The 15419-nt window shown below is 37.4% G+C and overlaps 2 protein-coding genes across 2 annotated transcripts in view; one reads left to right on the top strand and one right to left on the bottom strand.

Annotated features, from left to right (window-relative positions):
- The window catches only part of LOC130994894 (uncharacterized), a 1167164-nt gene that overhangs the window by 29279 nt on the left and 1122466 nt on the right, over positions 1 to 15419 (top strand). The gene's annotated exons all lie outside the window — the stretch shown is intronic.
- LOC130994966 (probable thionin-2.4) lies at positions 5357 to 6600 on the bottom strand. The gene is given in 4 exon segments (XM_057920183.1): positions 5357 to 5717; positions 6143 to 6211; positions 6293 to 6376; positions 6379 to 6600. Coding segments are annotated over 4 exon segments (375 nt in total). The 5' UTR covers positions 6512 to 6600; the 3' UTR covers positions 5357 to 5628.

Raw genomic sequence — 15419 nt, 5'->3', positions numbered from 1 at the left:
TGCATCGTTCTTTGAAGATACATTTCCTTACAAACATATTGAAGAGATATAATCTTGTACATGAGCGTTAGAAACTGATCAACAAGACAAACATATATGAACAAGAGGAAGAAGTTTAAGAAGAGCTTGTCTACATTAAATATCTAGAATTGGATGTTATATACTCCACTCGTCCCACCTTTTAGTATCCTAGTTCCTTAGTTCCTTTTTTGACCGTGCCATATTTCGGTTTCAATTTCTATTTTTAGCAGAAGTAGGTGAGACCCTTGTTCCACTCACGACACATCCAACCACTTTGTTACCTGTGCCACTCTCAAAGGATTACTAAGAGCTGGGGAGGAGGGTGTATCAGTGTTAAGAGTATAGTTGAGCTCAAGCTCAAAGTGTAAATCGTGTTTCTGTTTGTAAAGTTGTTAGTTAGCTGCCAGCTCATCATTTAGTTAGGGAGTTAAAAAGATTAGTTAGCTGTTATAACAGAAGCTTAGCTTCGTTTATATATTTCTGTAATCATTTCTTGTAAATCAGTTTTACGAATGAAAACACAGAAAATCTCTCTCACTCTCTCTTGCTATCTTCAATATGGTATCAATCGCCAGTTCCTGAAGATCGAATTCTATGCGTGAATCGATCTTCATCTCGATCAATTCTCGATCGATTTCTATTTTTCACACTATATTCTTCTCGATTCTTCTGTGAATTCTTTTCTTCCCCGATCTGGTTTTGCGATGGATTCGCGATCTTCTTCTCCTCATCTCCCCCATTTTCCTACAATCATCAAGCTGGACCGCACAAATTATGTTTTTTGGCGTGCTCAAACACTTTCCACGATCCATGCGCATGGATTTGATTGCTTCATTTCCACCTCCGCTGCTGCTCCTTCGCCGTTTCTTCCTGCTTCTTCCTCTGGTATGGCCAGATCTAATCCAGATTTTGAGATCTGGCATCGCAAAGATCAGTTCCTTCTGAGCTGGCTTCTCTCCTCACTTGGCGAGTCAATGCTTGGTCACGTTGTGCGTTGCACTACTGCTAGTGATCTCTGGAATATATTGGAACGATTATTCATGTCCAACTCCAAGGCGAGAATTATGCATCTTCGCCAGCTGCTTCAATCAACTAAGAAAGGCTCTATGTCTGTGGATGACTATTTTCTGAAAATGCGTAGCTATGCGGATCAGTTGTCAGCGGTTGGGCAACATATCAGTGATGATGAACTGATTATGTACATCTTGGCAGGTATTGGCTCTGAGTATGAGTCCTTGGTTGTCAGTCTCATGCATCACTCCGAGAATCAGAATCTTCAAGATGTTCAATATGCGTTCCAAGCATATGAACTAAGGCTACAACAGCAGCAATCTATGCTGCTCACTTCCTTTGAACCTTCAGCCAACATTGCTTACAGAGGAGGCAGAGGCTTCAATAGTTCTAACCGAGGAGGTTCTTCAAATCGTGGTGGCAGATCTTCTTCTGGCAAAACAATTACTTGCCAATTATGTGGCCGCAATGGTCATGTGGCCATAAAATGTTTCAAGCGTTTTGACATCAACTTCACTGAGAATTCAGCCCCCTCTCCTCAAGCCTACTATTCTGATTCTAACAACTCCTATGATGCCTTGCTTTCTCAGGAAAACTTCAATGGTGATAGCAACTGGTATGTGGACAGTGGGGCTACTGCTCACATCACTAATGACATGAACAACCTAGCAATATGCAATGACTACACTGGTTCTGAAAATCTTGTGGTTGGAAATGGTACATCTATTCCTATCTCCTCTATTGGTTCAAATTCTATATCTTCCCCTCATCACTCTCTTTTGCTAAATAACATTCTCTATGTTCCACAAATTACTAAAAATCTCCTAAGTATATCTCAGTTCACAAAAGACAATCATGTTACCATTGAATTTAACCATGATTCTTGTTTCATCAAGGACAACCAAACAAACAAGATACTCCTGAAGGGCAGACTCTCTAAAGGCTTGTACCAGCTTGATCTCTCCTCACTCTATAAGTCCAGCCACTTTCATTCTTCGTGTAAATCTTCATGTAACCCATCTGCTTTGACTACTGTTGTTTCTAGAAATAAAAGTGATACCAATCATGTTCAAACTTCTGTAGTGTGTAATAGCTCAAAGTCATTTGCTGGCATCTGTAAAACTTCTATGAATACACTGCATCAAAGTCTTGGTCATCCAGGAACTTATGCTTTAGCAAAAGTCTGCAAATCTCTTAAGATTCCTTGTCATATTTCTGAGCTTAATTTTTGTGAAGCTTGTAAACTGGGAAAACTACACCAAAAGTCTCACATTACACAGGCTGTTACTTCTAAAGCTCCTTTTGACTTAGTATATTCTGATTTGTGGGGTCCTGCACACACTCCCTCTACAAATGGATATAAGTACTATATAGCCTTTGTAGATGATTACACTAGATATACATGGATTTTTCCTTTAACACTGAAATCTCAAGCAGCCTTAGTTGTTCATCAATTTTTAGCTCATATCCTGTGTCAATTCAAACTACCAGTTAAAGCCTTACAGACAGATTGGGGGGGAGAATTTCGCCCACTAGTTACTCACCTTAAAAACTTAGGCACACATTTCCAACACCCCTGCCCCTATATTCACCAACAAAATGGTCGAATTGAGAGAAAACACCAGCATTTAGTTGACACAGGTCTCACCATGTTAGCTCAATCCACACTCCCTTATGAGTATTGGTGGGATGCATTTCATACTTCTGTCTTTCTCATAAATAGGTTACCTACCCCTTCTCTTAATCATAAGTCCCCTTTTGAAATGTTATTTCAAAAACCTCCTGACTACACTATACTCAAGGTTTTTGGTTGTGCATGTTATCCATATCTAAGACCTTATAATAATCACAAGCTTAAATTTCGATCTGCAAAGTGTATTTTTCTTGGCTATAGTGATTCACATAAAGGATACAGATGCCTTGGATCTGACAAAAGAGTGTATATCTCAGATACAGTAAGTTTTAATGAGGTTGAGTTTCCTTTTGCTTCTATGTTTTCTGTTCCTCTACCCTCATCACCTTCTGTCAACTCAAATACCTTTGTTGTTCCTCATATATCTAGACCTCCCTCTCCAGCTCCTTTATCTCCCACTTCATCCTCATCTCTCTCTATCACCCATTCTACCTCCACTACTTCCTCTTCACCAGATGTCATCACCTCCTCACCTGATACATCAGCCATTTCCTCTTTTGTTTCCAGCTCTCCCATTATCTCTTCACCATCGCCTTCACCTCCACCAAAACAGTTAAACACTCACTCTATGCTAACACGTGCCAAACATGGGATTTTTAAACCCAAAAGCTTTGCTGCTCAGGTTTTTTATGTCAATGTGAATAGTGAGCATAACACCACTGATCTTATTGTCTATGAAGCTCTCACTACTGATGTTTCAGAAAAGCAATCTCTTCCTTCACTACCTCTGTCCACTGAAGAAGCATTGCAACATCCTGGTTGGTTAGAGGCTATGAACAAAGAGATTGCTGCTCTCGGCATCAAAGGCACCTGGATCTTACTTCCACCTGATCCCAGCTATAAAGTAATAAGTAACAAATGGGTGTTTCGCATAAAAACGTTGGCTGATGGTACACTTGATCAGCTCAAAGCTCGTCTTGTTGCCCGTGGTTTTGAACAAGTGGCAGGGGTCGACTATCTTCAGACTTTTAGTCCCGTTGTAAAAGCTTCTACCATTCGCTTTCTATTCTCTCTAGCAGCAACAAAAGGGTGGCATATTCAACAAGTGGATATCAATAATGCCTTTTTAAACGGTGACTTGGAAGATACCATCTATATGCATCAGCCACAAGGATTTGAGGATCCTTCAAATCCTACTCATGTGTGTAAGCTTCAAAAATCATTATATGGGCTTAAGCAAGCTCCTCGAGCTTGGTATGATAAGATTCGAGGTTATCTCTATGATCTTGGTTTTACTCGCTCTGCCTCTGACTTCTCTATGTTTCACAAGACTGTAAATGGCAAACTTCTCTTGTTACTCATATATGTTGATGACATTTTAGTCACAGGTGATGACTCAACTGCTGTGGATAGCCTCATCTCTCAACTACATGAAAAGTTTGCTTTAAAGCATCTTGGACAAGTGAGTTATTTTTTGGGAATTGAAGTATCACAACCATCACCATCTTCTTATTCTCTATGTCAGCGCAAGTATCTACATGAGTTGCTTCTCAAGGCCAATATGGCTGCTTGCAAGCCTTGTGCTACTCCCATGGTTACTTCTCCCAAACTCACAAAAGTTGATGGTCAAGTATTCTCTGATCCCACTCTTTACCGAAGTATCATCGGTGGCCTTCAATACTTGACACTCACTCGCCCGGACATTGCCTTTGCCGTAAACAAGCTAAGTCAATTTTTATCTCAACCTACTGATATGCATTGGACTGCATGCAAAAGAGTCCTTAGATATCTCAAAGGCACTTCTTCTCTTGCTCTACAATTCACACCGTCTTCTCATCTTCGCCTTGTGGGTTATGCTGATGCTGATTACGCCAGCTGCCCAGATGATCGACGCTCCACAGGAGGGCATTGTGTATTTTTTGGTGACAATCTTGTGCTTTGGAGTGCCAAAAAGCAACCGGTCGTCTCTCGAAGTAGTGCAGAATCTGAATACAGGTCTCTTGCTAATATTACTACTGAACTTTTATGGATGAAGTCTCTCTGTCAAGAACTTGGTCTGGTTGTTCCCGAGCCTCATCAGATTTGGTGCGATAACACTAGTGCAGTGGCTCTCTCTGCAAATCCAGTATTCCACTCTCGCACTAAGCACATAGAGGTGGATGTGCACTTTGTGAGAGAAAAGGTAATGGCCAAGGTTGTGGAAGTTGGCCATGTTCCCACCGAAGACCAAATTGCAGACATTTTCACTAAACCTCTTCCTGAAAGCCGCTTTTGTACTCTTCGAAATCAGCTTCGCCTTTCTTCACCAGATCCAGGAGATTGAAGATCAAAAGTTCTTGGGAGTATGTTAAGAGTATAGTTGAGCTCAAGCTCAAAGTGTAAATCGTGTTTCTGTTTGTAAAGTTGTTAGTTAGCTGCCAGCTCATCATTTAGTTAGGGAGTTAAAAAGATTAGTTAGCTGTTATAACAGAAGCTTAGCTTCGTTTATATATTTCTGTAATCACTTCTTGTAAATCAGTTTTACGAATGAAAACACAGAAAATCTCTCTCACTCTCTCTTGCTATCTTCAATAATCAGTCACTTTAATTATTTTGTGCTCGTAACTATGTTACTTATGGTTTATAAATTGTTTTTTTGCAAGTAACCATGTTACTTAATACTTTTGTTTATGTCTAAATTTCGATAACTTGTTTGTCAACAAATTAACTAGAAAATATTCAACATTTCAAAACGAGCACCTTGAAGTAGTAGGTCGCAGTGGTGCCATTCTTGAGACTAATTACCGACAAGTAGAAGGATATAGGCTTCTACGACACAGACAGACGTACACAAACAAACACGAGGAAACTTCGCACAACAGACTACATGAGAATTATTGAAAGCCAGAAAAGCGATGTATAGCCCTTTGATCATCTTTTTACATGGTATCGATGTGGATATACATGCATGCATGCTTGTTTAATTAAGCTGCACTAATAGAAGCCTTGGTGCAGAAAGCAGAACATGCCTGGCTACATTTTTCAGCTGCTCCATTCACAACCTCACTTGCATCTACCCACCCAAAAGAAAAGAAATCCATGAGTAATTAGAAGAATCCACAAAAAACTAAAAGAAATAAAAGTACTCCCTCCGTCCACGAATTAAAGCCCCGTTTGAGGGTGGGCACGGAGACTAAGAAAGCTAAAAAAGATGTTGTAGATGAAATATAAGGGTAGTTGACTAAAGTGATAAAGTAGTTGACTAAAGTGTTAAAGGTGTTGTGTGGTGGGTCCACTAGTGATAAAGTGTAATAAATATAGAATATAAAAATGATAAAGTTGTTGTAAGGTGGCTCCATTAGTGGCAAAGGGTAGTAAATATAGGAAAAGAAGAAGAGTAAAAAGGTACATAAAGCACAATAGGGCTTTAATTGGTGGACAAAAATTTAAGTGCAAGTAGGGCTTTTATTCGTGGACGGAGGGAGTAATTAATTTTACCAGAATTTTGGAGAGTGGTTATGGCAGCGCAAACGGAGGATGCACACCCCAACTTGCAGAATTCATCGACTGCATCAATTAAATCACACATCAAAATGAAATCTTCTAAGCTAAACAATTAGCGGTGCAAGATGAGTCGATTTATTTTACCAGTGTTTTCGAGAATATCGTTAGTCCAACCAGTGGGACATGTACCCCCATTAATAAGTTTGCATCCACTGTAGTTTGCACAAGGCGACAGACATTATAGGCATTTCTGGCAGTGACGTTTGGGCAACAACTCGTTGCTGCCTCAACTTGAATTTGTCCCAAAACAAGGCTCAGCAAAAGAGCACTCATAATAAGACTTTTAGCTTCCATGGATATCATCTTCTCTCTTTTGATTACAAAATATACAGAAGTAATACAAGTTTGTATATATTGATGAAATTAGCCAGCTTAAATACTAGGTGTTCTGCCATTCAAGACCACGAGCTTCACGCACCTTATCTAAACCTCCTAAAAGTAATCATCACAAAAGTATGATGAGAATATATGGTGGGGCCCTCAATTGATCTAGTGCTCCAATTGATTGACCGATTAAAGGATCGTCTGAGTCACCATTGAAAAATCAAAACGAGATTCAGTTTCTTGTCGATTTCATTTAGCAAGAAAAATAATGCAATAATGCATGCGCATATATTTGAGGGTTCTTTAAATATATACTTCCTCCTCCTCCCTACATAAAATAGAGTGTCATTTGAGGGTTCTATAAATATATACTTCCTCCTCCTCCCTACATGAAATAGAGTGTCATTTGAGGGTGAATACGGGTTTTAATAAAATTGTTATAAGTAGAATAAATGTACAATTTGTTGTGTAGTGTTACAAAAAAAAAAAGTATTATAAAAGTACATTATTAGTTAAGGAATAGAATAAAAGTAAATGTAGAAGAAAATGTATGATGTGATGATTCAAAAAGTTAAATGAGACTTTTTTTTCTTGAACAAAATAAAAAAGATAAGTAGAACTCTTTTTCGTGGACGATGGTTGTAACGCCACGCTTTTTACTTGTGTTAAATTGTTTATTTTTGGTGATTTGAAAATATTAAAGTATCATGCTTGATTTATATTTTGGACTTGGGTGTATGTACGTAGTTGCGTCCCTAGTTAAAATCAAATTTTATAAGAATTAAATTTTTTATATCGGGCCTTAATAAATTGCTTTGCAAAGATAAATATACGTGTGTACGTATAATAAACATATTTCTTTTGAATGAACCGTGAGAATTAATTGAGGTTCATTTTTATGGTTGTTATTAAGCCCAATAAATCCAAATAATGAATGAACTAATCCTTCAAAACTCCTCAAAAGTGGTGCCACCTACCCATTTACTATTTCTACTCTTTATTCTTAATCTCGGTGTTCATCACTACCTAGACATAATGAATGGGAGAAAGAGTATTACATAAAATACATCTATTTGATCATTTTGTAATTAATAATAGAAATGTTATTTCAGGTACCCCATAATAATTAACATAATCTTTTTCTGCTATTGCAAATCATTTCCCTTGTTTCCCGTTAATTATTAGAATACTATTTTTTTTTGGAAAAGTTATGCTAATTTGCTTAGCTACAACATATTTAATTTGCACGTGAATTGCACTCCATTTTTTAACGCAATGATAGATAAGCACTCAAAGGCTATGCAATAATAGCAACATGCTTTTAAGCTGTAAAACTGATGCCTTACTTTATTAGCATAACTTTTCCCTTGAGATAGGTGAAGTTTGTCGCTCCATTATCTAAAGCTACAATATTAAAATATATCTTAAATTGAAAGATTTAATTTATTATATTCTAGTTGATGGGATGCATGGCAGGGATTTAATATACTCTCAAGCTAAACAGTTATATGAGCGGAGCGGATATACCTGTCATGATGCTCATTAAATTAAGATAAAGAGTTAATAGTGTTTTATGTCCTAAATTTTCAGCGTTTATCATAATATGTTCTGAATTTTTATTTTTTCCTAAAAACTCACGAACTTTCAAATTTTTCTATAGATGTCTCGCTATACAAAATTTAGTGACGAGAAATGATAAAAAAAATTCCCGAACTTTCAGCGTTTTTCAATAATGATGGTTCCTAATATGATTTTCCATCAATGACGATCCCCAAAATATTTTATTCGACGAGATAAATCATCTTTCTATCACCGAATTTCGTATAGCGTGACATTTATTGAAAAAAATGGAACATTCGGGGTTTTTAAACAAAAATTAAAATTTGTGATATTTTGTGAGAAACACTGAAAGTTTGAAAGATAAAACACTATTAACACTAACATGAATGACGAAATATAGCTTTGGGAAGAAGAATAAGAGAAAAGTAAAATAAAGTTTAAAAAAAGGAAAAGAATAGGAGACTAGGAGTTGGGGTAAGATACCTCGTTTTTCTAAATTGGGAAAAGTGAGAGTTTTTGGTGTGGTCCTTCGTTCTTTTTCTTGAGTGATTTTAATTGTATTTTCTTCCTTCTTGTGAAGTAATACAACTCTTGTTGATTTTCCCGTGGATGTAGGATTAGCAATAAGCCGAACCACGTAAAATTTGAATGTTGTAATTTCTTTGATTGCATTCATTTGCTGCTGCAAATTCGGTGCTTGTTTGTTGCGTTTCATTTCGGTTTGCATTCACAAGAACAACATTATTTAATTAAATAAAAAGCGAAACCGAGTTTATTTTTTTTCATTTCAAAGTTATTTTAATTAAACTATAATCATTTCCAACTATTTTGTACTAATATGAATTGAACGTGTTCTTATTTGGAGAGGGAAAAAGAAAAAGTGAGCGATTCTATGTCAATTGTGTCGTTTACAGCTGAAGGCTTATTTTTCGTCGATTGAAAACAAACACACCAAAACTTCAGTTGAAGGATGTTTGTAGACTTATACTGAAAGTCTTCAATATTTTGATATTAGTTAATTGATGCATGAGACTCTTGAGATATTACACTTATGAATGTGACTCTTAAACTAACCAACACTAAATATAAACTAGTATTCAAAAGGTCAAGAGACAAATTATGTTATTTAACAGGTTGCGCCATGGATTCCAAAGAACAAAAACAAAATGCCTGAAAACGATTTAGGCCGACTTTATTGTGTTAGTCCCGCTAGCCGATCGTTCCCCAAGGTTAACGCAACAATCAAGAAAACTATGCACATTCTGTAGATGTTTACACACAAGTTTTTCTTTTCTTTTTCTTGAAAAAAAAAAGTTACTCCCTCCGTCCCACCATTTTAGTCCCCTCTCACTTTTCACACATATTAAGAAAATGCATTTAATTTTTATATTTTTATCTTTTATACCCTTATTTATTATTTTCACACATCATTTTCACATTTAAGTGAAGCATTAAATAAGGTTAATTTAGTAAAAATAATATTTTTATATAGTATTAATTAGAAGGGTTAATTGCATATAATATCACGAACTTTGTTCAAAATCCATTTTCCCCATCAACTTCAAAAAATCCAAATTATATCAAATACTTTGATATGTGTTCAAATTGCCCATGTTTTTATTCTTGACTATTTAACAACTTATCCCTTTTAATCTTGAATATTTAGAATTGACCCCATCACAAAATAAATTGCACAACAACCCCACGTTTTGAACTTCTTTCCAAATTAACCTAATTGTAACACATGCATGCCACGCCACGCCTAAAATGGTATCAGAGCGGGTTTTTATTGAGGAATTATATTATATTTAATTTATTTTATGATTAACCTATGTGGGAGGAGACTCCATTAAAATTTATGGATCCGGACCATTGTCCGAGATGTATGGTATACAGGATTTCTCTCCAATATCTGGAGAGAGAAAACAGTCGCCTATTAGGCGAATTACGAGTGTTTTGGCGAACCCTAGCAGTTCACATCACCGAAGACGAGGAGACTATTCGTGAAATCATTACGAACATACAAGGTTATCTTGATGCCCTCCTGGAGATTGCCGAGGCCAAATCGGCAAATAAACGAGCCAGAGCCAACCTCCATCAACTACATATTTGATGGAACAGAAGGACAAAGCGGGAGTAGCTTATCCAAGCTACCAGGAGATCGAGCCAAACTCTTTCGATAGCATCAACCTACGGGAGATTCAAAGAACGGTGGAATATTATGACAACAAGCTATATGATCTACCAATGGAGATGAGCCAAATATCACTCAAACAAGAGGAAATCTTAAAACTCTTGCGTGATATTCAGAAAAAGGTGGAGGACATCGAAAGGCGGAAACCATGTTCTGGAAGAATTCGAAATACATGGTCCAAAGACCCGACGTATCCACTGCCACTTAATGCAGCGCCCAAGGAACTGCAGTCGGAGGACATAATTCGAATCGTGAAAGGAAAAAATCATGAATAACCTTGATCGAATTGGATTAGAGGATCTACAAGAGTTAGCAGAATCATTTGCTAACTTAAATGTGGTTGATCTAAAGATGAACCAAGGAGGGGAGGTGCCCAAAACCGAGCATCCACAAGAAGAATCGTCTAGGAGAGGAGAGGCTCGTGGATAATCGAGTCATTATCAACGAACCAGACGACGCCAGCCCCAGATGCAGGACACTCCTGTAGGAAAGGCCACACTGGAACCAATCCATCCATGCGGATTGATTCTCAACCTCGATGAAGCCAGCTTTAAAGACTGGGAGGGTCTCATCGATGAATGGGCTTCAGCAATGAAGGTCGTAATTGCCACGATAGAATATGATAAAAATGAATTTATCAAAATCTTCGAGGCAAGTTTTGTTGGAATGGCACAGCAATTCTGGAATAAAGCATCAACAAAGGAGAAGAACGAGTTGTTCACCAAAGAATCAGCTCGGGAAATCCTTGAGTATGCCGCCCACCAGATTAAAATCCATTTTCTTGGAATGTGTTTTTTCGAAGGATCAGGAGAGGAGAAGCGTCAAAAATATCGACAAGCACTTTACAATCTAAGCTTGGTAGTGCTGGAGCCAAAAGCTCTTGATGAATTTTTGCGCCTCTATGCCCTATATACCCATATGGGGTTAGTTGATGATCAGACAGCCAGGGACCTCTTTTTTACAAAGTTTCCAAGTCCATGAAGGGAAATGCTCATCAACGAGTACGTATCACCAGGAGATTATCCACTTGATAGCGCATCAAGAAGGATGTCCTATGTCCACAAGAAGCTGTCCGAATGGTGCCAGAAGGCGGCAGACCAGAGAAATCTCAAGAAATTGAGAAGACTCAACAAAGATCTCCATTGATGTGCGACAACCTAGATCTTCCAACAGAGATTGGAGCTGAGTTGATGTATCAATAGAGGAGAAGAAAGAAACATAGGTATCAACCCTATGAAAGAAAACCAAGAACAAGGCAAAGTTCTTGGAGGCCTAGAACTATGTGGACCAGACAGAAGGCCCGTTCATACAAATCAGGCCAAAGGAGTGGACCCTCAAGGAGCCGGTTCTCATATCAAAAGAGAACCTCGGCAAGGAAAACTTTCAGGCGTACCCAAGCCAAAACAAATGAAAGTTTTAAAAATTGTAACTGCTGGACGTGCGGTGCAAAAGGGTATATTTCTACCAATTGCCCGACTACCAGAGCCAGCTGGTCAAATTCTTCAGATGCAACTCTCAGCAAAAGTGAAGATTTCACTGGCATTCTTAGCCAAAACAAGGCCATAAATCCGGGTACTAATTAATTAAAAATGTTTTTCTTTTACTATTTTTTTATTATAATAATTCTTATGCATTATTGTAGATTTCTACAATTGGAACCGGATTTACGTGGCATACTGTGACCAGGCATCATTCCTCGGAGACACTGTATTTGATGATGGTCAAGTAAGTTATAGTATAAATTTTGAAATTAATTTATTAAATCATCTCTACATATTTATTTTGTTAATCAATATAATTAAAATTCATTCAGGGACCTCAAGTTCAATTCCGAGGGTCGACGAATTTTGATGCTCTCGTGGAGGATCTTTTGGCTAAGGGGGGTGTATTCGTTGTGGATTTCCACAGAATTTAAAAAGTCCATGGAATTTAAATTCCATGGAATTCACATAGATTCCAGACGACTTGCAAAGAATTCGTGGTTGGATTTCACCCGGATTTTCACTAATTTTCGAAGACTTTACGGGATAATTTTGGAATTGAATTCCATGAAACCAGCGCCCGCGGAGAACCAACGCCCGCTAGAAAAGACCTAGCGAGCGCTGGAAACCCAACTCGTAAATTTGAAAAAGATCAAAACTTCACGCATAAAGTGTGTTATTCTGCACCTGTTCTTGTCTGTAAGCGTAATTTTCAATTACTTCATAATCAAGGCTCTCAACAGAGCTACCATCGTCCTTCTTAATCCGACTGAAATCTCCGACAGCTGCCCCCTCTTCTTCCACCTCCGAGTTCGGCAGCCGTGACCAGATCAGCTTCGCCGTCTCCACCCCATTCTGCAAATGATTCAACAGCATCCTCTCTCTCTCTCTCAATATAGAGCATGAAGCGGAATTTCGTACGTAAAAGTAAGCACCAATCTGATCAAATGATTCAAATCCAAGCACTCTTAAATATCGGAGAAATTCTTCAATTAGTTGAAGAAACACTGGATTCCAAACCCAAACGCTTCCCGAATACGCAGCATCAAGTTCCTTTCCGGATCAAATCAAAACCCTAACTGAATACGACTCTTTCCGGAGTGAAATCGGTAGGGGTTTCCAGAGAATTATACGATTCAGAAAAAAAAAACAAACAAAAAAAAGACCAATCAAATTATACAGAATTTGTTGTATGTTGTTAGGGGTTTCCGGATTAATTTGTTGTATGTTGTTGGAGATTGAGTTTTTGCAACTATGCGCAAATTTACCCTGGTGTGTCAGGGAAGGAATAAGGTTAATTTGGTTTTCATGGGGGGTGCAGCGTCCCACTTGGGCTGCTCCTCTAATGCCCACAAAGACTGTAAGTGTGTGTCGATGTTTGGTTATGAACAAATGATGCATCAATGGGCAGTGCGGTGGACCGAGGTAACAGATCAACCTGATGAATCCTCATTCTGTTGCTACTGTGAAGAGCCATGCAGTGGTAATTTTCTTGGGGGATCCCCAATATGGTGTTGCTTATGGTGTCAGCGCTTGGTGCATGTTGACTGCCATGTTAGTTTGTTCAATGACACAAGGGATGTATGTGATTTGGGATTCTGGGAACCCAGCGGCCGCTGGGAACCCAGCGCCCGCTCACACCCAGCGCTCGCTGGCTTCTTGGCCGCGGGCGCTGGAACTCAGCGCTCGCTTAAAACTTCATGGATTTCAATTCTTGTGGTTCTTGGCCGGATTTCGTCCTGTGTATTTTTTGGATGAAATCCATGAAAGTCATTCCGGATTTTAAGTCAATGGAATAACGAATACACCTAGATTTGTATGGATTTAAAAAAGTCTGGAACGAATACACCCAGATTTATATGGACTTTTAAAAGTCTTGAACGAATACACCCAAATTTCTGCAGACTTTTAAAAGTCTTGAACGAATACACCCAGACTTTTAAAATCCATAGAAATCCATCAAATTCCAGAACGAATACACCCCCCTAAAGGAATTGGTGCCGGGGAGAATGTAGGGCAATTAATGATTCTTTTTTAAAAATTAATTGCAATATCACATTTAAATTAATTAATTATCTTTGCAGGTTATTCTTTCCGGTAGATCGGCCGGAGCCCTAGCAACCATACTACACTGTGACGGCTTCCGAGCACGTCTCCCTAACGTCGGCAGGGTGAAATGCCTCTCGGATGCTGGATTTTTCATCCGAGCGTGAGAACATATACATCATACTTAATTTGTTAATTTCGTTAAAATATTTATTTTCTATTTGCTAATATAATGTGTACGCAATTTTGTTTTTTGGTTTGGATAAACAGAGAGAATATCATTAATGCCGACTACAGAGACCAATCTTTTGCCTCGGTCGTCAAGCTCCACGTATGTGATCATCTGTTCTAGACATTTCTCAACTTATAAATTCAAAGTTTAGAAATGTGTGTCCTAATTAATGATATACAATAATATGTGTTGCAGAATATATCTAGCTTCTTGCCTGAGAAATGCACAAAAACAAGAGATCCGAGTTTGGTAAGTGATAGTATATGATTATTATGTATACTATATTAAAAATAAATAAAAAGTCTCTCTCTTATCTTAATAAATATTTGGATACATGTTTCTTTAAATTTTGCAGTGTCTCTATCCTGAATATCTGTTGGGGACATTCAAACTCCACTATTTATATTAAATAGTGCATTTGATTTCTTCCAGGTATGTACTTCCTCAGCTCTCTTTACCATTTTCATGGAAAAAAAAATACTCAAACTATTGAAATGGTTAATATATTATAGCTGACATATATAACAAATGTTTCTGACAATAAATTAAAATGATTCAAATTCGATAAACATGAACTATTAAGTGCAAATTAAATCCGACAAATTTTATTACAATAGAGAGGTTTACTGTTTTTCACAAATAGTAATTTTTAATGTTTAAATGTTGTTTTAGGTTGTAAGCAGAGTGGTGCCTCCATCTTCTCCTGAGGGGGTAAGATGGCAAGCATGCTGGACGAAAAACATCAGTTGTACGACTGCTGATAAACAACTAGTAAATGGTAATAAACATTTTATTTTTAGTGTTAGAAACTTAAGTAGGAGTATTATTTTTACACAAAATAATTTATTTTGTTTTGAACACAGATTTTGGGGGTGCATTTTTACAAACTATTAATAATCTCCCCTATAATCCTTCAAGAGGCATGTTTATATACGCATGCTTCGCACACTCAGTGGCATATCGTGAGCAGTATTGGTCACCAAATTCCACAGTCAAATTGGAAAATTTGGTGAGTTATACTTTTTATGACTTTCTATCTTTTTTTTTTCTTTCATACAAAATAGATCGATATTGCTAATTAATATTTACATATTAATTTTTCTTGGTAATTTTTTTTGCAGACCATGTTGGAGGCCTTTGCAGATTGGTATTTCGATAGGAATTTGATTACCTTGATCACCCCATCTGCTTCTATAGAGTTTTGTAGATAAAAATAAATTTGTATGATTCAACAATATATATAATATTTATGTAGTTATCAACTATCCATAAATTAGGTGTTAAATAAAATTCCAATCGTGATTTTCCTATTTTCCGAATAAATATTTACATTAATATGATGACAACACAAGATAATGTTTGAATATTTAAAAT

This window comes from Salvia miltiorrhiza, chromosome 7 (genome assembly GCF_028751815.1).
Source record: "Salvia miltiorrhiza cultivar Shanhuang (shh) chromosome 7, IMPLAD_Smil_shh, whole genome shotgun sequence".
NCBI classification, from domain to species: Eukaryota; Viridiplantae; Streptophyta; class Magnoliopsida; order Lamiales; family Lamiaceae; genus Salvia; species Salvia miltiorrhiza.
Note: the sequence above shows the minus strand (reverse complement) of the source record. Positions and strands in the feature narration are given on the sequence as shown.